This window comes from Prionailurus bengalensis, chromosome A1 (assembly GCF_016509475.1).
Source record: "Prionailurus bengalensis isolate Pbe53 chromosome A1, Fcat_Pben_1.1_paternal_pri, whole genome shotgun sequence".
Taxonomy (NCBI): domain Eukaryota; kingdom Metazoa; phylum Chordata; class Mammalia; order Carnivora; family Felidae; genus Prionailurus; species Prionailurus bengalensis.
In genome coordinates, this window is record NC_057343.1 from 72,633,291 (window position 1) to 72,659,650 (window position 26,360).

General features: G+C 37.1%; 1 protein-coding gene across 5 annotated transcripts in view; it reads right to left on the minus strand.

Annotated features, from left to right (window-relative positions):
* The window catches only part of NALCN (sodium leak channel, non-selective), a 317,213-nt gene that overhangs the window by 154,996 nt on the left and 135,857 nt on the right, over window positions 1–26,360 (minus strand). For all 5 annotated transcript variants that reach the window (XM_043582614.1, XM_043582617.1, XM_043582618.1 and 2 more), the window contains 3 exons: window positions 25,159–25,290; window positions 8,829–8,996; window positions 1,924–2,115 (listed from right to left, as the gene is read on the minus strand). In XM_043582614.1, coding sequence (XP_043438549.1) covers window positions 1,924–2,115; window positions 8,829–8,996; window positions 25,159–25,290 — 492 coding nt within the window. The remainder of the gene's footprint in view (window positions 1–1,923; window positions 2,116–8,828; window positions 8,997–25,158; window positions 25,291–26,360) is intronic.

Sequence of the window (26,360 nt, forward strand, 5' to 3'; positions counted from 1 at the left end):
GCTTTGCATTTACTTACTTGGCACGCCCTTCAACTGAGAATTTCCTGAAGACTGGGGATATAGTTGTGTTTCTGCCCTAAGATCACCAAAATTGCCTGGCTCTTTATACACACTCAACAAATGCTTGGTGATGCATAACAAATTTAGCACGAGGTTAAAAAAAATAATAACCAGCCTATATAAGACTACCATTTTGAGTACAGACACTTTTGCCTTCAAAGCTTAGTTTTTTTTAATGTTTATTTCATTTTTGAGGGAATGAGCATGAGCAGAGGATGGGCAGAGAGACAGGGGGACAGAGGATCTGAAGTGGGTTCTGTGCTGACAGCAGCGAGCCCAATGCAGGCTCGAAATTGCAAACCATGAGATGGTGACCTGAGCTGAAGTCTGACACTCAACGGACTGAGCCATATAGGTGTCCCACAAAGCTTATCTTAAAAAAATGAATTAGGGGAGCCTGGGTGGCTCAGGTGGTTAAATGTCCGACTTCGGCTCAGGTCATGATCTCACCATGCGTGAGTTCGAGCCCTGCGTCGGGCTCTGTGCTGACAGCTCAGAGCCTGGAGCCTGCTTCGGATTCTGTGTCTCCCTCTCTCTCTGACCCTTCCTCGTTTATGCTCTGTCTCTCTCTGTCTCAAAAATAAATAAAACATTAAAAAATTAAAAAAAAATGAATTATATACTGTTGTTACCCCAAGATAATTCTTCCCATATAAATGGGTATTTCAGCTTATGGTGAAAAAATACATATTTTTTTGTCTTGGTCATTACATTTTTTCATGTTTTTAATTCCACATGGAGTTAAATTTCAGAATCCTTGGTTAGGGGTTATATTTTCTATTTGAGTTCTGCTTATGATTGATTTTTGACTTCCTTTTTTAGCCTAAGTGAATTCCTGATGATAATGCAGAGGCATGAACTAGAGAATTTTCCAAAGACATTTCAAATCTGAAGAGTTTATAAATTTTCTTACATTGAAAATCAAAAACTTCCTTCTAGATTATGCTTGACATTAAAATCTATGAACTGTAGGGGCGCCTGGGTGGCTCAGTTGGTTAAGCGTCTGACTTTGGCTCAGGTCATGATCTCACAGTTCCTGGGTTTGAGCCATAGGGCTCTGTGCTGACAGACAGCTCAGAGGCTGGAGCCTGCTTCAGATTCTGTGTCTCCCTCTCTGTATGCCCCTCCCCCGTTATCACTCTGTGTGTGTGTGTGTGTGTGTGTGTGTGTGTGTGTGTCTGTGAGTGTCTGTGTGTGTCTGTGTGTGTCTGTGTGTCTCTCTCTCAAAAATAAATAATAAATATTTAAAAAAATTAAAAAATAATATATGAACTGTGAAACAGATTTTGAAATGTCAACTTTCACAGACACAAAAAACAAATTTTATTTTAAGATTCTGCTAGGGGCACCTGGGTGGCTCAGTCAGTTAAGTGTCTTGACTCTTGGTTTCAGCTCAGGTCATGATCTCACAATTTCATGAGTTTGAGCCCCATGTCAGGCTCTACACTGCCAGTGTGGAGCCTGCTCGGGATTCTCTCTTTCTCCTTCTCTCTCTGCCCCTCCCCACTTGTGCTCTCTGTCTCTCCCAAAATAAATTAATAAACTTAAAAAAAATACTCTGCTATAATTTCATCTATAGGTACTAAGAACTCTAGCTTTCAACTGGGCTGGTTTTAGCATCTCATTTTATCAGACTATTTCCAGAATTTTACAATTGAGGTATAATCTAACAGTGTTGAAAACGGGCTCAAGTGCCTACACCCTGCAAAAGAGACCATTTTAAATATTAAAACTGAATTATTCCAAGTTATCAAAAATATGCCAGTATTTTTGATCCACTGTTAAAGGGATATTATTTTGATGTTAACCATTATTGCTAAAATGGGAATGATGGATTAAATTGACTGCAGTTTTTATCCTTACCCTTGGAAACGTTGTAAACCTGTCCAGTTCTTCAACAAAGCAGAACATCTGAAGACTAATTGCTGACATAACAATCAAGAGGCTGGCAGTAAATACGACCAAACTCCCAAGCTTTTTTCCAGGACCAAATATCTTGTACACAAAGTCTTCTAATGCAGGTGAAATCTTAATAAGTCGAACTACCCGAAGAACCTGTTGTGGTGGAGGAAAACATATGTACTTGATCATTTACTCACACTGAATCTTAAACAAGTTCACACTAAAACCTCATTTTTCACAGTACTTCATAAAATCACACTTTTCCATGTGAGTAGCTACAGACAAAAAGTAACACTACAATAACTAAGATCTTGGTGTATCTCAGTGCCTGCCTTTCTGCCTTTTAGCCAGAGCTCAATAAATCCTGAATGAATGAAGGAAAATGGTGGTAACAAAAACTTTTTTACATATAATGTGATAATTCAAAGTGCTATTACATTTTCTTTCTTTCTTTCTTTCTTTTTCTTTCTTTCTTTCTTTCTTTTTAGAGAAAGAGAGAGGGCATGCAAGCTGGGGAGGGGCAGAGAGAGAGAATCCCAAGCAGGCTCCGTGCTGTCAGCACAGAGCCCAATATGGGGCTTGATCTTACAAACTGTGAAATCATAACCTGAGATGAGATTAAGAGTCACATGCTTAATCGACTGAGCCACCCAGGCACCCCTCAAAGTGCTATTAACTAATACATATTGTTGAAATACAATTGATATTTTTCTTATGTTCAAATGTAGATGAAAGGCTTAATCCAAGATTAGCTATATGTCTCATAAAACAAAGCTTCCTATATAGTATTGTACATATAGACTTTTTTTTTTTAAGAATCTACTATCAAAGAGTCCTTACTTATGCCTGAGAGTGATGCCATAATATCCATTCTATCCTCTCTTTAAATAATAGAACTATCAGAAGTTTAGCCTAACAAGTGGCTAGCAAGGACTATAGACTACATTTTCCAGCCCCACTTATAGCTAGGTGTGGCCAGTTGACTAAGTTCAGATGTAAGGAACATGAAAAGAAGTAATTTTTGCAACTTTTGGCACATTTAATTAAATAAACTTGCCCTGGATACTCTTTATGCTTTCCTCTGGCAGGGAAATTGAAATGAATGGAGTAGCCCCTTTGGACCAGAAATGGAAGCCTTGTATGGAAGCTAACAGATTCAATCCACCTCAACAGGCAGGCTTCCTGCATGACTGTGTGGAGCAGAGCCACCTACTTTTCCTGGACACCCACCAACTACTGGAGAGAAACAAACTTCTGTCTTATGTAAGACTTGCATTTTTAGATCTTTGTTATATCTAAATACACACACATATTTAGATGTTTTGCATATATATAAAGGCAACTCTCCATAGCTTACTGATTAATAAATTCACTTGCTCTTCACTTTAACAAATACTGATTAATTATTATGTGCCAAACATTGTGTTGGACAAATAAGATTCAATGTTTATAAATTACAGAGGGAGTATAATATAAAGGCAAAGCTCCTAAGGGCATATTTATAAGATTAAAAGTATAATTTAGTATGTAATTCAAGGTTGAAATATAAAACATGGAAAAGTAGCAATTTTTCATTAAGTCTGAGACGTCAACATTTTTATATGTGCCTCTGAAAAATAAAAAGTGCTCCCAATTAAAGAATGGCATACCACTGATTATAAGACAGATTCCAGGTTTAGAGATAGGAAATAGGAAAACAGGAAAACTATGGTCTTGGCACAAATAAACTATGGTAAGTGGAAAGGTTGTCCAAGATGGTTTGATGAGAGCTTAAGGTGACTGTGAATGCTTTTTAGTAGCAGAAAATAAATACTCTTCAACAGAGTAAGAGCAGGAAACGCTTTTAAAACCTAGTTTTTAGGGGTGCCTGGGTGGCTCAGTTGGTTGAGTGTCTGACTTCGGCTCGGGTCATGATCTCACAGTTAGTGGGTTCGAGCCCAGTGTCAGGCTCTGTGCTGACAGCTCAGAGCCCATAACCCGCTTTGGATTCTGTATCTCATTCTCTCTTCACCTCCCCCGCTCATTCCCTCCTTCTCTCTCTCTCTCTCTCTCTCTCTCTCTCTCTCAAAAATAAACATTAAAAAAAATTTTTTTTTTCTAATTTTTTTTTTTAACGTTTATTTATTTTTGAGACAGAGAGAGACAGAGCATGAACAGGGGAGGGGCAGAGAGAGACACACACACAGAATCTGAAACAGGCTCCAGGCTCTGAGCCGCCAGCACAGAGCCCGACGCGGGGCTCGAACTCACGGACCATGAGATCATGACCTGAGCCGAAGTCGGACGCCCAACCGACCGAGCCACCCAGGCGCCCCAACATTAAAAAATTTTTAACCTAGATTTAATTTTTACACATATAAAATAACATATGTTTGGATTTTTCCAGCATCCCTAGCTTCCTACTGTTCCTGATTTTCTTTTGGCAAATCATTTCTGCTCCACTCTTGGTCCATGAGGACCAGAAGAGACTCTGTGATGTCCACTATCCAGGCCGGGAGGGAGTATTCACAATGACCTGAGTCATCCTCAAAACTTTTGTTGGACCTGTAAGAGGTGTGCCATTGTTCATTCCCAATTCACATTACTGTGAGCACCACAGAAATCTTGAGCTCTGGGAGCCATCTTTGCCACTACATGGAGCAAAGCTAGCTTAGGAATAACTGACACAGAAGAAAAGTGAGTGAGGAAATAGACTGAGCCCCTGCGATACCATTTTAGCCTCTGCATCATGCCATACTTGAAGCCACTTTTACTTCCTTAGACTTTGAATTAACAGAATATATTGTGGTGAAATAATAGGAATGTCTACAGAATCCAAATGCAGCCACATGACTAGTAAACTAAATGGACACACATGTAAAGAAGTTGAGAAAATGTATATTTTCTTGTTGCTAATTTTAATTCCTCCCTGCAATACTGAAAAAAGAAAATTTATGTGAAAAATCATGTTGTTCCGAGTAAACATTATGCTATATACATGGTTAAGCTACCAGTTTTCTGTTTGAATTTATATATATTCCCAAATCAGAACATATTACACTCAGGTCATCTTTCCAAGTAATAAGCAAATAGCTTTATCATAAGAACTATTAAAATATTCGCATTCATATTAATATCCTGAATAATTATATGGAAGGATTTCACATTCTTATCAGATTTGTTATTCTCAGATATAAATGATTCAGTATCTAATTGTTAATAGCTAAAATGAGCAAGTTTACAGGAACAATTTAACTGGCTTATAGCTCAACTTTCAATACAGTGTGTTTTCTCCACTTGTACTAAAATCATATTTAAAAGATTGTCTAGGGGCGCCTGGGTGGCTCAGTTGGTTAAGTGTCTGATTTCAGCTCAGGTCATGATACCGCAGCTCGTCAGTTCAAGCCCCACGTCCGGCTCTGTGCTGACAGCTTGGAGCCTGGAGCCTGCTTCGGATTCTGTGTCTCCCTTCTCTCTCTGCCCCTCCCCTGCTCATGCTCTGTCTCTGTCAAAAATGAATAAACTTAAAAAAAAAAAAGAAGATTGCCTAAGTAATTTTGAGCCCTATCCCAAATTCTAATAAAACATCCTATGCACATCTGTGCAATTTTGATAAATTAAAATTTCATTAGTTGGAAGAAGCAGAACTTAACATGATTCCTACATGGCCGATTTGATCAGCATTTTCAAAGGGGAAAGGCTGCATCCTTGCAAAGGCAAAGTCCTTATCAGTGACTCTAGTTACGCCTTTTCATCTATTTGGGGATAAATATGCTTTTCACTCTGTTTACCCAATAAAGCCTTTTGATTTGGTGCTTCCGCAGACAGGAAATAAAGTAAACCATACTCTCAAAGATAAGCACTGCAGAACATTTTGTGGTTATTTCCAAAGGATATTTTCCTGGTCACATTTCTAAGTCTGTCTCTTCAAGATCACTCTGCTAATTACAAGTGAGATACTTCAGAAATTGTATGGCCAAGAATATGGACTATGAAATTAAATTTCTTAGTAATGCGTTTCCATCACTTGTTTGTTATGTGGTCTTGAGCAAGTTATCACGTGTCTTAGCACTTCAGCTTGCATGCATGCTCTCTGTCTCCCAGGATTGTGGTGCCTAACCAATAATAGCATGATGCTCTCGGCCCAGTGCCCAGCACATAGTAAATGCACAATAAATCCCAGCTGATATCATCATAATTATCCGGTACATCAGAGCTGTAGCATTTTGTAACACTTTATTTCTTCCTACAGGACAATGGTGCCCTATGCTCATTCCAGTCCAGCCATGCTGGCCTTTGTGCTATTCTTCGAACACAGCAAGCATGTTTCTACCTCAGGACAGTTGCCCTGTGGTTCTCTTGGCTTGCCATTTCATTTCACTCAGTCGCTGCTCAAAAGCAACTTCTTCAGAGAGGGCTGCCATGAGCAACCTATCTAAAATAGCTCCTCACCCTCAATCTCCATCCTTTTCACCCTTGTTTCTCCTTTACTGAATTTCCAGAACTTTATTCCACTTTCTTTTGTATCCTTGTTTGTGAACTATTTGCCCTCTAGAATGTAAGCTTACTGAGCTAGGGCTCTTCCCTGCATATTTACCTCTGTCCTCCGTTTCTGGAACAGTGCCTGGCACATAGTAGGTGCTCAGTAAATACCATTTGAATAAATAGATGAAGAACACCAATGATTGCTCTCAGAGATAACTGATGTTATAAAGGGAGTCATTTTGTACTAAACTGTTGACTTCACTTAAATACGAAAATGTGAAATTCACTAATGGAAGCCAGGCCGCCAACACGATGAGGAAAGGCCATGTCAGATGAGAAATGTGAGGACCCACAAGGGAGATCAAAGTGGACCCACGAAGAGCCAATCTGCTCAAGACAGTCAGTTCTTATATGTGAATGCGCAGAAATCCTTGTGACACTTAAGCTTCTCCACAAAACAATCCAGGCAGTGTTTAATTATTTCATTAGGGAAATATAAACATGGTCAAACAGAGAGAGATACAAATGAAAATCACTTAACCATTAACATAAATTAAACTGTTATCGATTATAATCCAGAATCAAAGATAACATTAAAGTTGCGGACTGGGGGCACCTGGGTGGCTCAGTTGGTTAAGCATTCCGTCTCTTGATTTCAGCTCAGATCATGAAATCACAGTTTGTGAGTTCAAGGCCCACATCGGGCTCTGTGCTGACAGTGTGGAGCCTGCTTAGGATTCTCGCTTTCTCCCTCTCTCTCTGTCCCTCCCCTACTCTCTCTCTCTCTCTCAAAAAATAAACTAAAAGAAAGTTGCAAACTCACTGAGTTGCGTACTGACTATGTCTATATATATATAAAACTATTAGAACCTTGCACACTAATTTTAGGTATTTTGGGAAAAATTGACTAATATAAAAAAACTAGACATAATGACTTAATAATCTGTAATAATTTGGTTTATTTCTTTCCTGTCATTTTTCCATTTATAGGTATTTTACATATAAATATATAGCTATAGATATACATACATATAACATATATATGTTATATAATTTTATACTGCTTTGTGTGTAAATAAAATATAATCATATTATTTTAATCATGTCTCTGAGTAATTACAAATTCATCATTGTCATTATTTTTGTGGTCAAATTCGCATATGACTTGCTAAGCTATTCCTCAAATGTTTACCATTTTAAAAGTTCTCATTTTTTTAAATCTCGTAAACAATTCTCAAATAAATATCTTTAGATTCAAAGATTACTCTATTTCTAACTTTTCACTAAAAAATTATCTGTGAGAAAGTATAGAAATTTTAAAACCATGAATATATTTTGTATATGTATCCTTGCTGAAATAGGGACCAATATATTTTTTTAAATTTTTAAAATGTTTTTATTTATTTTTGAGACAGAGAGAGACAGAGCATGAATGGGGGAGGGTCAGAGAGAGAGGGAGACACAGAATCTGAAACAGGCTTCAGGCTCTGAGCTGTCAGCACAGAGCCCAACACGGGGCTTGAACTCACAGAGTGAGAGATCATGACCTGAGCCAAAGTCAGAAGCTCAACTGACTGAGCCACCCAGGTGCCCCGGGACCAATATTTTTCTTAATTTGGTTAACTTAATAGGTCTATAAAAGATATTTTGTTGTTTTGATTATCAAGCATATTTCCTATAATTATCAAACATATATATTAAATACTCATGTTGATTTTGTGAATCTAGACAGCAGTGCCCAAGAGCATACAAAGGCATGATTGGGAAGTACATTTTGTACCAAGAGTTTTGAACATGTATATATCTCTTGCCCTACTCATCTCACTTATTATAACCAAGCCTAAGGATATAACCCAACAAATGACAAAGGGCTTATGTCAAAAGATGTTGATGTACTGAAAGCTTGAACCATATATCCTTTGTGATTTCAGTATGTTTGGCAATGATTATTAGAGGCCTAGCTTTTAACCCATGTGTTTACAGGATATTTGTTATCATTTCTGTGAATTATATTTTCATGTCCTTTCCCTAGGTATCAGAGGTATAGAGTTTCAGGTTGCAGTCTGGCAGCTGAAGTTAAAACTGCTCTGAAAATAACAGCTTTGGAATCTCTAATAAATAAAGTCAGTGAAGTTGGAATGCATCTTTTTTCATCTTAGGAGAAAATTTCATCTAAAATATCTCCACTGTGAATTTTCAGAAGTTTTAAAAACAATGTTATAATTTATGAATGCACTATTTTTGGCACTGAAGATGTCGCCGGGCCTATCTCAAGTTTGTGTTTATTATATAATAATTGTATATAACCATTTAATATAATTATGTATAGTTATTATTACATAACTGGTATTTCCTCTGGAAAGAAACAAATTCTACTGACAAATAGACATTATTCATATTACCTGAAAGTATGTGAACTGAGAATGATAAAGATCTGGATATACATGAAGAGTAGTTCCAATTACTAGCAGTAGCTCAAATTTGTGGAGAGATGAGCTAATATATCCAGTAAATCCCAAACACCATATCTTCAGAAGTGCTTCCAAATCAAAAAGTACTGTAAAAGCCACCTGGAGGAACAAAGAGACAGGGAAATTGGAACGTAAAACTGTAATTTATTTCAAAATGCCTCATACATTTGTTAGTGTGTAAATCTCAGCTGCTGTTATATAAAATGAAAAGCCCACAACAATCTACAATGACATGTTATAAAAAAAATGGTTTTGAAAAACACCAACTAGAACACAGAAGACCAAAAACATCTAAAGCAATCAGTAAAACGTGTTAAAATGTTAAATGTTTCTAAGTGGTATTATTTCTTTATTATTCACTATCTGATATTATTTAAAAGTCGTCATTTATTAAATTCTGTATACACAGAAAGTCTGCATTTTCCATACTTTATATTTTCTAAAGATAGTTTCTATAATGCATATGGCATATTGTAAAATGACTTGCATCTTACTAAGCATCATCAAACTAAAATAAAAAAGTGTAGATCTAATTTATGTTTTGGGCCACATAAACAAGCAAAGAAATATGGATTCTATATCAAGCATTATGTGTGTGTATATGCACACATAAATTAATATATTAATATGATTTATGCCCAGAATATTAATTAAGAAAATTAACAATGCATATTACTGTATTAATAAATTAGTATAACCATTTAATCTATCACATTAATTCTATGAATTTGCTATTACTAATACCAATATTATAAAAAGTACTCATAAACACAGCATGTTATTTTTCCTTTACTTGTCCAATGGGTAAAAAAACTCATTTTATAAAAAAGTTTGCAACTGGAATGAAAGTGTGTAATATAAAATTAACTTATAATTAAAGAGCACAAGAGTGGGTGTTGGAATTAGTCAAACATACCCTCTGAGAAGATACCAGAATATTTACTGGAAAATAGGAGTAGTGGAGAGCTCCCTTCTCTTATTCTTGGCCAACACAGAGTATCAGAAGGGATTTTTTTCTTACTCATATTACATAATAAAGCCATATGTGAAAAACCTACAGCTAACATCATATCCAAAGTTGAAAAGTGGAAAGTCTCCCCCTAAGATCAGGAACAAAACAAGGATGTCCGCTCTCACCACTTTTATTCAACATAGTACTGGAAGTCCAAGCCACAGCAATAAGGCAAGAAAAAGAAATAAAAGGCATCCAAATTGGTAAGGAAGAAGTATAAGAACTAGAACAAACAACCTTAAAATTTTTATGGAACCCAAAAAATCTTGAATAGCCAAAGCAATCTTGAAAAAGAAAAAAATAGGAGGCATCACAGTCCCAGATTATAAGATAGACTACAAAGAGGTAGTAATCAAGATAGCATCATACTGGCACAAAAATAAACACATAGATCAACAGAACAGAATAGAGAGCCCAGAAATAAACCCATGATTACATGGTCAACTAATCTATGACAAAAGAGGCAAGAATATGCAGTGGGAAAAATACAGTCTCTTTTCAACAGTCTCAATTGTGTCAGAAACTTGGATAGCTTCCATGTTGGATACATAAATATCTACGATTGTTATATCTTCTTGTTGGATTATTCCCTTTATGATTCTATAGTGTCCTTCTTTGTCTCTTGTTATAGTCTTTGTTTTAAAGTCTATTTTGTCTGATATAAGTACTGCTACCCTAGCTTTCTTTTCACTTCTATTTTCATGATAAATGCTTTTCCATCCCTTTACTTTCAACGTCCATACGTCTTTAGGTCGGAAATGAGTCTCTTATAGGCAACATACAGATGGGTCTTGCTTTTTTATCCATTCTGTCACCCTGTGTCTTTTGATTGGAACATTTAGTGTATTTACATTCAGAGTAATTATTGATAGGTATGTACTTACTGCCATTTTGTGACTTGTCTTATGGTTGTTTTTGTAGTTATTCTCTGTTCCTTTCTTCTCTTGTTATCTTCTCTCAGTTTGCTGGCTTTCTTTAGTGACATGTGTGGACTCCCTTCTCTTTATTTTTTACATAGCTATTACTGGTTTTTGGTTTTTGGTTATCATTATGTTTGTATCTAAAATCTTATGCACATAGCAGTCTATATTAAGTTGATGGTTGCTTAAGTTTGAACCCATTCTTTACTCTGCTCCCTTACACATTTTTATGTGTATGGTGTTATACTTTACATCCTTTTATTTTATGAATCCCTTGACCAATTTGTATAGATATACTTAATTTTACTGCTTTTGTTCTCCCTAATTTTTTAAAAAAGTTTTTAACATTTATTTATTTTTGAGAGACAGAGAGAGGCAGATCATGAGCAGGGGAAGGGGAGAGAGAGAGAGAGAGAGAGAGAGAGAGAGAGAGAGAGAGAATCTGAAGCAGGCTCCAGGCTATGAGCTGTTTTGTTAACACAGAGCCTGACGTGGGGCTTGAACTCATGAACTGCGAGAGCATGACCTGAGCTGAAGTCGGACCTCAGCGACTGAGCCACCCACCCAGGCACCCCTGTTCTCCCTACTTTTATTACTCCTACTTAGGGTCTTATTTTTCACTCAGAGAATCCTTTTTAACATATCTTGTAGAGCTGGTTTAGTGATCATTAATTCCTTTAATTTTTGTTTGTTTAGGAAACTCTATCTTTCCTTCTACTCTGAATGATAGGTTTATTGGATATAGTATTCTTGGCTACAGGTTTTTTCTTTCAGCACTTTAAAGCTATTAGGACACTCCCTTCTGGCTGAAAAGTTTCTGCTGAAAAATCATCTGATATCCTTATGTGGTTTCCCTTCTTTGTAATGCTTTTCTTTCACTGATTTTATAGAGTTCTTTATTTGTCACTACTTTTTTGCCATTTTAATTATTATGTGTCTTAATGTGGACCTCCTTGGTTGATTTTATTTAGGGCTCTCTACCTCCTGGATCTGTATTTCTGTTTCCTCCTCCAAATTTTCAGCTATTTTTTTCTTCAAGTAAATTTTCTGCCCCCCTTTCTCTCTCTTCTTCTGGGATCCTTATAATGCAAATGTTATTATGTTTGATGGTGTCATTGAGTTCCCTAAGTCTATTTTAATTTATTATTATTTTTTCTCTCTCCTGTTCAGCTTGATTGCTTTACACTCCTGTCTTTCAGGTCGCTGATCCATTCTTCTGCTTCCTCTAGTCTACTTATTCCATTTAGTGTATTTTTAACTTTATTTATTGAGTTTGTTATCTCTGATTGGTTCTTTTTATGTTTTCTTTCTCTTTGTTAGGGATCTCCTCACTGAAGTCTTCCATGCTTTTCTTAATTCTAGTGAGTATCTTTATGACTATAAATTCTTTATTAGACATATTACTTATCTCCATTTCATTTAACTCTCTTGCTGTAATTTTGTCCTGTTCTTTCATTTGGAACATATTCCTCTGAATCCTCATTTTGTCTAACTCTCTGGGTCTGCTTCTATGTGTTAGGAAAGTCAGCTACATCTCTCTTGGAAGTAGTGGCCTCATGAAGAGTTCCTGTAGTGCCCTGCTGTGCAATGTCCCCTGCTCACCAGAACTTGGTGCTTCAAGGGTATCTCCTATTATGTTGTGTGTGCCCTTGTGTTATGGCTGAGTCTTTTTTGCCTTCAGTCTAGTCATCTCCAATTGCTCTTTTTGCCTGTTTTGGGCAGGGTTGGGTCCCTGTGATGTTAGTGGGCTGGGCTGGGGCCGCCTTGGACTTGAGTTGAGTCAGACCAGGTTTTGCCAGAAATGCAGTAGCACCAAACTGTAGGGTCCTTCCCCTGTCTTGTACCCCTTAAAGTTTTCATTGATGGGTAGGACCAGCAGTCAGAGAGGATGTCTGCCCTTAACCCAGTGCTGGTGCCACAGTCAGACTGGTGTGTGTAGTTATCTTCCCCTCTCCCCAGGGTAGGAGTCACCTTGGGGTGGTGCTGGCCCCTGTTGGGGCTGTTTACATACTGCCAGGCTTGTGGCACTGCTTTGGTTGGGCTCCAGTCAAGAGTGTATTGAAGGGGGCAGGTCTACAAAAGAAGCATGGGTGGGGCACACTGTTAACAAATTAGGTAGAGAGTGTTGTCCCACAGGTATACAAATGCCTAAGCTAGGGGGTGGGGGAAGGAATTGGTGCCTGCCAGCTCTTTTGTTCTTGAAGTCTCCTAAAGACCCCTGCCCCTCTAGCACATGGTCTGAGATTAGTAAACAAATGTCCCTTCCATAAATCCCAGATGTTTTTCAAACTGCTGCTTCTATGCTGTATCTCCCTGGGGCTGTTTGTTGTGTTGTCCTTTTAAGGGTAGGGAGTCATTTTCCTATTGCCTTCCAGGCCCTCCCAGAGTGGGGCCTATTGACTTTTAAAGTTTCAATCCTTACACCCTACTGATTGTAAGAATTACTGAAATTAGGCCCCTCTGGTTCCCAAAGTCAAATTACAAAGATTCCTCTTCCTATGCAGGCTCCCTGTACCTGGGATGCCCGGTGTGAGGGTCTGTTACTCTTTGCTTTCCATGCCCAGGCATCCCTCCCTCCCATGGACAGTTCTCAAGGTCATTTAGCTCTTGACCATGTCTCTACCCTTCCTACTCTCTTCAATATGGCCTCTTTTTTCCATTTAGTTGTGGGGACTCTGTTCTGCCAGTCCTCAGGTTGTTTTCTGGATTATTTACACTGATGTGTGTGTCATCTAGTTGTATCTGTGGGATCAGGTGAGCCTAGGGTCCTCCTACTGTGCCATCTTACCCAGAAATCTTCAGTGTTTACTTAATTCAACATTTTCCTTACTGATTTATTGAAGGGTGGTACTTCCTTGATAAGGAATCATCAGGAAAAATGGTTAAGCACTTTGCTATTTCTAAAACAAGACTGCACTAACTATCCTTATGCAATACCAGTATTTTATTGGGCTTTTATGTCTATGAATAGATTCTCAAAGCTGGCATTGCTGGGGCAAAGGACAGGTTTGCATATTTGATATTTTAGAAAATATTAAGGGATTATTTTTAAAATGCTATAGTAAGTCTTTTGCCTTCCAGCAAGGTAGGAAAGGGTTTCTTGTCCTAAATCTGAAGAATCACCAGATGTAATCAAACTTAATCAAACCTTTGCTTATCTGTTCATATATGTATTGATCATTTGGATTTTTCTTTTTAAAACAATTTTCCTGTTCATAACCTTGCCAATTTTCTATGGTGGTGTTTTGTCTTTCTTATCAGTTTTTGGAGTTGCCGATATTAAGGACATTAATCTTTGCCCACTATATGAACTGCAAATATTTTTTCTCTAGTCATTAGTTTGATTTTTAACTCTGGTGGCATTAGTTCTACAAGCACTTTAGATTGTATATGGTCACATATATCTATATTTATCTTTTTAAATTTTTTCTTTACCTTTTAAAACAAAAATGGACTTCAGAAGGATTACTATCGAGGCTTCATATCCAAGAACACACTGTTTTCTATTCATTTGGACTGTGTTCTTTGATAAATCTGTGTTCTTAATTTCCCCCACAAAGATGTTATTGTTTGCTTGTGAAATTTATTTCTATGAATTTAATATTCCAATAACTAATTCAAATGTGGTTTTTTTTACCTTTTTTACTTTTTATTTTTTTACCATTTCCACCTAGTTGTTCCAGTGGAGAAAAAAGATACTGATTTATCTATATTGATTTTCTATACCTGCCATACTAGATTCTTCTATTAATTCTAATATTTTAAATATTATCTCCTGGATTTTACAAAAATATGTACATTTTACCTGCAAATGAAGATAAGATTTGTTTTTCAAGACTTATTCTGGAGTTTGCATTAATTCATTAGCTATAATGGTACAGCTGTACAGTTATACACTACCCAATGAAGTGGCAAAAAGAATCTATAATGTGCTCCTATTTTCAAAGAAAGTTTTCCAGCATTCATATATAATGGTTGCAGTGGGTTTTGGTAATTAATTGCTACCATGTTTAAGGACTTCCATTCACTTCCTGTTCTACTTACAGGATTTTAGCTTTTAATTCATTGAGGCAATGGGATATATCACACAAGTCCTTGATGTTGACCATTTATGTATTCCTGGAATAAATCTTAGATGGTAATGCTAACCTGCTGGACTTTATTGAATAACACTTTATTTATAATATTTGTAGCTATTGTTATATATGAAATTCGTCTATAATTTTACCTGCCTTACCATTATCAGGATTTGGTTAAGCTTATGGTAGCTTTATCAGACTTAGTGTGGAGTTTTCCATCTTTTGCATGATTGATAATTTCTTAAATAAAATAAGAATGATCTCATCTTTGAAAGTAGGTACAACCCATGGGAACTCCAACTCCATGTGAGGGCAGGCTTGTGCTGACTCATTTACAGTGAAGCTTATTCTTTTTTCTATCCATCTGGAGTCAATGTCAAGATTGAAGTTTTCCTCATCACATCCTTCTGAGGATGGACTTCATCCTTTTTTCATTGAAGCACAGACTCCATGTGTCCTATGTTATGTGGGGGTCTCTGTTCTGGCACCTCATGTTCACAGCCTCTTCTTCTACACTGGTTATAGCTCTTAAAATGGCAAGTTTTAGGTGACAAGGATATGCAAATGCCTAGAGGGTAGCCACTGGCATTAGTGTCCATCTCATGTTCCACACTCAAATCACACATAAGTTTTTGGCCTTGAGAATATTCCTTAATCTTTTGCATGTTCTGCTAAGCATTTACAATGTTTTAATATTTTAGATGTCACTTTCACTTGTTTCATAGAGACATGATTCTCAGCCACCTTTTAGGGCCACCTTGTATGTGTTTCCTATTATCAATATACTATCTGAGTTTGTGTTTAAGCTTTATTGGATTTTCTATGTCTTTTGATAAGAAAATTCAACCTGTACACATTTAATGTATCAAAATTAAACTTGGCCTTTTTCCAGTTTTTTTGTAAGTCATTGCTATTTCATCTTTTAACTTTTTCTTGTCTTTTCTGACCTGGTCAAACTGTTGCTGATTTCTTTCTCCCCATTGTTAATTTGGACATTCTACACTGCTTTTCTAATCCCACGGTTCAATTCCCAACTGTCAGAAATCAATCTATCTTTTTTATTATCGCATTAATATGAAATAATTATAAGCTCCTCTCTCTCCCACATAAATCTGCTTGCTCACCCATCCCTCACACCCCCACCCATCCACAAATTTCATAGCATGCTTCTATCACCCCACGCTCCATGGGTGTCATGCCCCTTCCTAAATCCTGCTTTTGCTGAGATTGTTTACACATTTACTTTTAGTTTCTTGAACCATCATTATTTCTTTTTTTTCCCTCAAAATTCTTATTTGGCATCTTTTTAAAAATCATCTTTCATTTGGATCTAATGCCTACCTCTTTTCTTTCCTTGTCAGCTTCTCTGATCTACCTTTCCTTTTCTATTTCTCTGATACACTTGGGATTAGCATACTTGGGAGTAGTTTGGTCAGATAAATATCACAGGTTGCATACTCTCTTAAACCTTCTCTATCCAAAATGCGTTTTTAACACGGACATGGCAATTCTGGCTGCATACAGATTCTTTCCTCTTAACGGTCTATACAAATATTGTTTCACTGCCTTCTATGTTCCAATATTATAGATGAATCATCTGATGCAGTGTATTTATCTTGTTTTCACATGTTATTTAAACTTGTTCAGAGGCTTAAAAATTTTTTTGTTTAATGTTTGCAACCAAGGAAGGTCACCAGCATATGTCTAGGAATGTTATCTTTTTTTTTTTTTTTCATTTCATCACCCTGAGATTTAGTGTCTCTTTTTGGTCTACTGATTTATGCTTTTCCTCAATTGAGGAACATTTTTCTATGTCATTTATTATTGCTTTTCTTCTATCCATTCTCTTTTTCCTCCAGGGGCTAATATATTAGTCACATTGAAGTGTCTAGTCTCTTTTGCTTTTTCCCCCTCATGATTTTTGCCATTTCCTTGATTGTTCTCCCCCACTTGATCTCCTGTATAACTCATTCTTTTTTGGGGCACCTGGGTGGCTCAATTGGTTGAGCATCAGGCTCTGGCTCAGGTTATGATCTCACGGTTCATGGGTTCAAGCCCCATGTCAGGCTCTGTGCTGAAAGGTCAGAGCCTGGAGACTGCTTTGGATTCTGTGTCTCCCTCTCTCTCTGCCCACCTCCTGCTCACATTCTGTCTCTCTCTCTCAAAAATAAATATTTAAAAAATTAAAAAAATAATTCTTTCTCAACATCAGCCACGCCCTTTTTCAGTTCATTTTTTGAAAATTTTAGCCAAAGTGTCAGAAAATTCATTTTGTGCCTCAATTGCCAGTGCTTGAAACATTTAAAAAACAAAACAAAACAAAACCCTGCTATGTTTTCCATCAATTGTACTTGATTGGGAGACTCTTGTACTGATTCATCTTGGATTTCTGAGTTTCATCTTCAGTTTCTGGGTCCCTTTTATGAGAATAATTTTTCTTTGCTTGTTCATGACTACATGTTTGGCCTTTATGCTTTCTTGAGCAATGATAAATGAGGAGTAGTAGGGGGCACTGCGGTTTTTGTGGTAAGTGACTTAACAACCCATGGCCCCTCTGATGGGCATCAAGGAGGGAGTTGCCCCATGTCAGGACTCTCATGGGCTGGTGGAATCCATTTCAAACCCCCTCTACCTGGAAGTAATACAACTTCTAGCAAGGCTCCTTTTCTGGCTCATCAAAGTCAGTGGCATTCTTCTGGCTCTCTCTGGACTACAAGTGACTACAGTGGGCAGGTATAACTTCTTCACAGGGTCAGGCCCAGGCAACAGAGGACCCAAATCTCTGAAATAAGTCCTAATAAATGGACGAGTCTTTTCCAGCCCAGGCTTGTAACAATATGAAAAAGTCCTCCAGACACTCGGGGGATCCCTGGAGAAACTGAAACACAGCCAGCGTGCAGCCTGACCTGGCTGTCGTATTAGCAGAGTGAGCAGTGACAGGCACCCACACATCCATCTCTAAGCTTCACCTGCATTTTCAGAGTTTCATTCCAAAGGAAAGAATGAAATCCATATCAAAGTGTTTTTTTTTAAAGTAGGCAACTAGTAATAAATACCTGAAATATGTCCAAATAGATAATCAAATTATATATAAACACAATTAATCACTTTAGTAACTTTGCATTTGCTATCAAAAAGACAGATGGTATGATCTCTTTAAAAGATCCTAATTCATAATTAAATATGCACCCGGATCCATTTGGATTATTATTTGCTTAGTGGGGAAACTTATATGCTTTTCAAACCTACTAAGAGCCACTAGAAAAAGATTTAGCAAATTGTTATGTGATTATATGTAAGTACTATATTCCCACTAATTTTCCTACTAGAGTTCCTGATTTCAATACTCACAGGATCAATACCTCATTTTTAACATAATTTGTTAATTATTATAATCTAACATTCTAGTTCTGAAAAACAGTAATCCCAAAGTGGTAAATTTTTGTGAAAAATATGATAAATGAAAATATATGTAACTTGTAACTATGGGTTATTCTGGTATAGGCAAGAACTACGTCAGGAACTAAAAGAGGGGTTTAGAAAAATTAAATTAGCTTACATGCTCATTGGCTATTTTAGCTAGAGGGTTTAGTGCCAAGATTTCACTTCAGAGGAATGTAACAGTTTAGTGGTATCAGAGGCAGGGGAAAGCTATAGCAACCCTTCTCAGTGGATGGCACAAGCTTGTGTTGGTGAACTGAGCCTTGACAATAGCCGGACAGGGGAGGAACTTGCCAGGGTCATGCTGTTGGCCATACAAAAGGGCTTTCTGCAGAACCCAACTACTTGGAAGAACTGCCCATAAGAATCATCTAGAAATGCGTCCAGCCTCGGACTTTCTATAAATCCCAGGCAGTCAGCACTGCAACCCATGGAAGGGTGGGCCCCCACTTGCCATTCCTGGCCGGGGGATGCACTCACTGTTGCTGTGGCGCCTCGCTCTGCAGCCCCCACATGGACAGGGCACCCTGGGACCCTTCCTCTGGCTCTCATCTTTGCAGTACATTACACAATGTGTGAGTGCTTACAAGTTGAAACTCACCTTCTTTTTTAAGAGGGAAGGTAAGACTTGTTAAGAGTGTGATAAACTCTCCATAAACATTCTTGTCAAATTACTTGAAACAACTTGGAAATAATGCATGAAGAAAACAAAATATTTCTTTCTCCTTATAATTTTTTTAAATCAGTGTTTTTCAATCTTTTTTTCTAATCACCCCCTACTCCCCAACCAGGAGTCATTTTAGATATTTTCTTCCCAATCACCACCCCATATGGAATTTTAATATCAAAGATATATATACATATATATGTATATATATATATGCATATAACATGCATATATATATATACATATATATATACACACACACATGCCATGTACCTATATCTGCTCTATAAATAGAAAATTAAGAATTTTGGGCCTCTCTAAGAACCAATTTTTACCTCTTTAGAGGTGTTTTCACCCCTGTTGAAAATGCATACTCTATAGATATATCTGGTTTGATGTCACCATGGCAGAGTTTAACTAACATTTTCAGGAATGCAGGTTATATGAGTTCTTTAAGCATCACATTCCATCACTTCTCCAAATTTTCATTTTGTAATAATACTTATGGAATTTAATATGTACTGTAACAAACCCTCTTGTCCTAATGAATATTACCAATAATGGAGTTCAGATTTAAAAATTAAAAGAGTTGTTTTAAGAAACAGTATTACATTTGTTTCCAGGAAATATTTTTTTCGGGTGAAAAGTAGGAGAAATTAATTTAAAATGCTTGTTTTCTAAAAGAAGTTGTAATTGGATTTGTGAGACTAGCAGGTAAAACAGGAAGATGACTGCCAAATTTCTGAAGCTAAGGAGAAAAGTAACCACGTGGAAAATGACATGTATAATATAAATGCAACAATAGAAATCATTTTGCCCTTTTAATTCGATGAATAATGTATGACCATTTATAGGTGACAAATTATAAATGAGCTGATGGTACCGTACAGGTCTGAGAAGATAAAATGGTAGAGATACCACCCACATATAGGAAAGATATTTGAAATATATCATCCAAGATTTCTGTTGTGGTCTCTATTTCATACTTTCAAAGAAACATAACGGATATTATGAGAAAATGAAGGCAAATTTGTCACAAAAAAGATTATAGGACAAAAATGAGAAATTCAATTCAGGTAACCTATTCTCCTAAATGAAATACAGATTAAATAACACCAAAATAAAGGATTATTTGCATCATTCTACAGGTGTCTGTAAATCACCTGCTCTTAGTCTACAGTGTTCTTTCAGTATTCTATATAATTAAAGAGCAAACTTTTGAAAAGTCACTGAATAGTAGAAAATGTCATTATTATATGATTTTTCACCTAAAAGGGTACTTACTGTCCATGTCCATTGGAAAAAAGGACCACAAAAGTTATTGCCAGCAGAAAGTTATTTAATGAAGTTTCCAAAAAGGAAATTAAACTTCACGATAATCTGAAATCATAACTGCTGTTATGGCAATGAGTTACTTTCTTAATTTGGTCATTTCTTGTGATTAATGAGCTGAAATATGAGTGTCAGATTTTGTTGGAACTAAAACAAATGGCTCTTTCATTTAATGTCATTTTAACAAATATCATAAAGCCAGATGTCCTCAGAGGGACACAGAATTACTTTTCTAGAAAGTGTGAGTCCACACTTTACAAAAGCCTTTCTGCTTCAAGCACACGGCTGTCATAGGAAAACAGAAAACCGAAGAGATATCCCGGAGTTCTAAACAAGGGAAACGTCTCTCCTGAACAGAAATGGCAACAGAGACTTCACTGCTCACTTCATTGTGCTTGCTCTCCCATCAGTTGGTGACTTTCTTAAGAGAGGAATTTTGTTAAAATTGTTAATCTTCTATGCATAACATTGTGCTGATAAATTTCTATTAATGGTACAGCCTAATGGATATGCAGATATGTTTATGTATTTTTACATAACGAGGAAAGTATTGTTCAAGTTTTATTACTTGATGAGAATATCCAATTTAAAATATAATTACGTTTATTATAAAAATGTGATTTTACATATAATATGTATTGTGTTTGGTCAGAATTAAAAATGAAAACTCTTACAGAAGAGAGTAAATTTACCTTTTTATGTTTATACATAGCCTAACAAAGAAAGAGACTTTTTTCCTATTTCTTAACTAATTTTAAATTTAGGCTAACTGGTCCAAAATAGCAAAACTGGTATCCAGCTATAGAATGGAAGCTGAGGAGCTTAATGTATGCTTAAAAGATATTTTGTAGACTGCAAGTTGACTTTCATGGGTACAATGGTTCATTTTGGATTTTGGAAATTATCCTGGATTATATGGGAACTTGAGAAATTATTTCTCTGAAAGCTCAGGGCCTTTTCTGATCTATTTTAAAAACAAACTTTCCAACACATTACATAACGCTATTGCCTTAAGTACTGGATCACTATAAGTCCATAAACTTGAATTTCTGTTATTATAGCTATTTTAAGAATCAAATGGGATAATGAATTCCTTTAAAACGGCAACATAATAGAATCTCCCTGAAAATAGCGGCTATTATTGTTGTTAGTATATTTAAATTTAACACATAAAGATGTCAGTTGACATACTGTTTCTATAGCTTAAATGAAGACTGAGACCACTGATTATTTTTGTAAATACAGTTTTGTTTTGTTTTGTTTTTCTCAGAACACTACCATTCTGAGCCCACACTCACTTTTGTACAATAATGGTAGAGTTGAGTAGTTGAGACAATGTGTGGCCTGAAAAGCCTACAGTGGTTACTATCTGGCTCTTCAAGAAAAAGTTTGCTGACCCGGACTTAAAGCCCCAACTGTCCTTGTAAACTTTTTTTAAAAAAGAGTATTTTATTAAAAAAGAAAGTAATTTTGATTAAAATAACTTATGAACACTCGTTTGAAACAAATGACTTTGATTCATGTAGAGGTTTCTGATATAAGAAGAGATCCTACAATTTGAATAAAGGCCAAACATGCTTTGGGGAAGTTCAGATACCCAAAATCAGTCAGTAGAAGTGGAACAAATTCTGAATGCTTCAAGTTCAAGAATAAAGCAATGTCTACATGGTTTTAAAGTGAACTAAGTCACCACTACCTAGTTTACCAAAATCAAATTTATTTTCAGTGGTTTGGGAAGGGGGCAACAATTTGTAGACACATAACAAACAGATTCTGCTGTAGAATCCTACCCGGCTGGGTTTTTTATTTAAAAAAAAAAATTTAATACTATATACAAAAAGCAAATGACAAGGATTTACCAATTAGACCTGGGCTCTCCCAATGCACTTAAATAGTATCAGTGAACTCTATATTAAATTATTTGAAATTTTGTTGGCATTTCATGATCATAAATTAGCTAACACACATAAATACATTAGGGAAGAGATCAAATTTATATGTGGAAAAATTAGGTAAAATTTACCAGAGGATTCTGTTCTATTCCTATGTTCCCAGGGGATGGCCTAGGTGTTTATCCTACGGGGCTGATTTAGCGACCAAGTTCCAACCCTGGGCTACACAAGAAATGTTAATGTAATCTCCAATATCCAGGACTTCTTCACCAGCAGATACAACTCACTCCAGAATGATTAGCATAGTCCCAATCACCGGTAGCCATTTCTGTTCGGATTCCCAGGTGTTTTGTCATCAGCCTTTTAACCTCTGGTTCTAAGACTATTGTGTAGTTCTTCCACCTCACTTATCTTCCTACCTCTCTCCAGCCAGAGCCTTTAATTAACCTTTGGGTCTCATTCTATGTTAAGCAATTTCTTCTACATTCTCTTATCCCCTTTCACTGAATTCACTGAATCTGCTTCCTATGTCCTTGCCTCAGCTGGTTCTGTTACAAATGTATGGCTTTCTCCACAACCCTTTCCAGAAGAGGATGCTCATGCTCCAATATCCCATACAGCCCAGGTAGGATAGCATATGGATGATGAAGAGATGCCCAATCCATTACCCTTTAACACTCCTTTGAGGTGTATTCCAACAGGTTAAGATGTCCTCTCACCTGACTCTCCCTGTGGCTGCTGTCCATTAATTTCTCCATCAGTCCCTTCTACATGCCCCTGCCTACACTCCTTCCCCAAGAACTGGTCTCACACTGAATGACTTCAATGTCATTGTGAAGATTCAGCCGACACCTTAGTTTGATAGCTCCCTGCCATCTTGCCTTAACTCCAACATTATGTTTGAGCCACTCATACCCATATAACACTCCATATTTTGTATTTAGTTTTCCAGGATTATTCTGAAATCCTAAATCTTGGATCCCACTCTATGATCACAACCATACCTTCGGGCTCTCTCAGTTCCACCAGCCTGAAAAAATTCCAAAGCTGGTTCAGGCTGAGTGTTGCCTTTCTCCCCTTTATGCAAGACCTTAAAAAGGGACAAATCTGTCTATATTGGCATCATTATGAATTTGTAGCCTCAAAATTCAGCTGGGTCTTCAGCACTGCAATTGATGTATCTTTAATTTACTTTTCTTTTTTTTGCATTCTCCACAGTATCCACTTCCTCTTTTTTTCCTTCATGACCTTCCCATTTTATAGTCTTGTTATAAGGCTGGACACAGACCTTGCTTCCTACTTCAGACAGAAGTCACTTTGTTGGGATTCCTTCAATGTTCGATCCTTGTGTTACAAATTCACCTGCAAATATTATTATTGGTCCATGTTTCCCTGTGCTTTTAATGACAATCCAATCTTTGTGTGCTGGATATGTAGCAAAATTATACCAATTTTTCAGGTGTCAGGCTGGATATCATTTCTTCATGCACCTCTGTCATTGGTACTCCACAGCATAAAACAGTTACTGCTTATTGTCTATATTTCTTGCTAAACTGTAAGCTCCATATTCCACACAGCAATTAGGCAGCATCAAACCACAGTGAAAGTTTAATACAAATGATATTTTGTTACAGGCAACAAACCTCCATGAAGAGGGAAATTCATAAGTGACTCCTTAAATGTTTCTTGATACCCAAACAGATATTACCATTCAATAGGTATACGCCATCAATTTTTTCTGAAAAGTTTACGTGTGGGGGGGATTGAATTTGTATTAACAAAATCCATTTTTAAATGTTCTGGGAGAATTCTGGTATCTTAGAGAACTCAACATATGGCAAATTGATTTTTTACATGGAAAATTCTTTTATAATAAAAATAATCAAATTACTATTTTTCTGCCTTTTAACTTTACTTTTTCATATACTGGATTTCTTGAAGTGTAGTTCAGGTGTATATAAATACCTCACTTAAAAAGACACATGGATTCTAAAGAGTTATACGTCAATCAATTTTTCCAAAAATAGGTAATCATTCAACTCTGAGATGTATTTTAGAAACAATTTTTCATAATAAAAAAGTAGTCTCTGGACATCATTAAAATGTATTAAAATATTAACAAAGTTACTCAGTCAATAAGAAGTACTATTACAGGGGCAGCTGAGTGGCTCAGTCGGTTAAGTGGCCGGCTTCAGTGCAAGTCATGATCTTGCACTTCGGTGAGTTCGAGCCCCTCATTGGGCTTTGCGCTAACAGCTCAGAGCCTGGAGCCTGCTTTGAATTCTGTGTCTTCCTCTCTCTCTGTCCCTCTCCTGCCTGCGCTCTGTCTCTCTCTCAAAAATAAATAAATATTAAAAAAAAAGAAAAGAAGTACTATTCCAAAACTCTAGTGTATGTAGTATGTAGGGTGCTAGAAAATGCTTATTTAATCACTAAACCTACCTGCTCCTGGCTTGACATCATTAGTGCAAGTGGGGACTCCTCAGTTTCTACAAAAGTTATCTGTGTTATCAGAATTTCCCTCCTGCCCTCTCCTAGGTATTGTTGAGCTGACTTGCTTATTTACAGTCTTCTGAATCTGTGCTTGCTTACACCGAGTAGGGAACAGACTAACACAACTTGAGAAAGGGAGTGACAATGAGAGGTGGATATGAAAACAGCAAGTTCCAGAGAGTAAGACACAGGGCAAAGGCGTTACCTCGGCAATGTGAAACTGTGAGCAAGATTACTCGGTCTGAGGGCAACACAAAATGAGTCAGGCAGCATGGTGACCAAAGAAACACGAAGAACACAGTGAATCAGCTTTGGCCAAAGTCAAGTAATTCACAAATGGCTTTTCCTTTTCAGATTTATAAAAAGTGCTATCTGAGATTCACCTTTACCTTGAAAAGTCATCTGCGTCCAAGTGAGCCACTTACCTCTGCGAGATAGAACTCGTCGTACTGCCTCCTGAAGCTTTCCCCTTTGTGGTAGTTGCTGGCAGCAACTATCACATCCACCGTCACCATGCTCAGAATGAACATGTGGAAAACTGATGACCGCATCATTTGCTGAGGAGGCAAAACAGATAAACTCTTAACAAGGAAAGCAACCGCTCTAGGAAGTCGCCTCAGTTTTATAGATTAGAAAATCGAGGCTCAGTGAAGTTAAATAACTTTCCCACTGTCACACAGTATTGCAGGTGGTGCCGTGATGTGGACCCAAGTCTACTGCCTACACTGAGATGAAATAATTAGGCATTCAAAGCTAATGACTGTTATGATAATGACTGTCATGAATTGAACGCTTACTATGTTCCAGGCCATACTAGAAGTGTGTTATTTACTTTATCTCTTTTGATCTCCACCATAGCCCTACACAGCAGGATATATTACTTGCTTTTCCCAGTGATTTCAGACAGAAAAAGTCATTTGTCCAAGATCACACAGCAAGTACACAGTAGAAGTGGGCTCCCTATCCAATCAAGTCTATGTAAAGTCCATTCTGGGACCCACTGCCCCCAGTGGGGTAGATGATATATGAAAGGAGAGAGTACAGGCCGAAGGCCTTGGGCAACAAAAAAGGAGAGAGAAGCTGGCCTGTGGAAAGGACCTGAGTGCAAAACAACAAACCACTAAATCCCATTCCTTGGTGCCAAATGCCAGAGACGAGCACCACCATGTGTTAAGGCCTTGTTGCTTCCTGGCATGTTAGGGACACAGATTCTTACATTCGACCCGACTTGAAAAGTCTTCAATCTTTGGAACTAAAATAACCTAACCAGAGCACAGCCTGGAGATGGGAAAGGAGAAACAGGACTCAGGACTGCTTCCTCTGAGTACTGTGAGTCCAGCTGCTGTCTTATGCATCCATATATGTGACCGTACACGGCCTTTGTCACCCTATGCTTGTCTATAAGGACATGGGCTCCCAGCCAAACTGCACACAGTGGAAATTCCACCACTTACAAGTTCTGTTGCCATTGGCAAGTTAGCTAAGCCTCTCTGTGCCTCAGTTTTATTATTAGTCAAGTGGAGATAACAGTGGCCAGTAAAAAGGTTGTTACCGTTTTAAAGGAGTCAATGTTGGTAAAGTGCTTAGAGCAAGTGCTAGCATATTATAAGTGTTCCATAAAGACTTA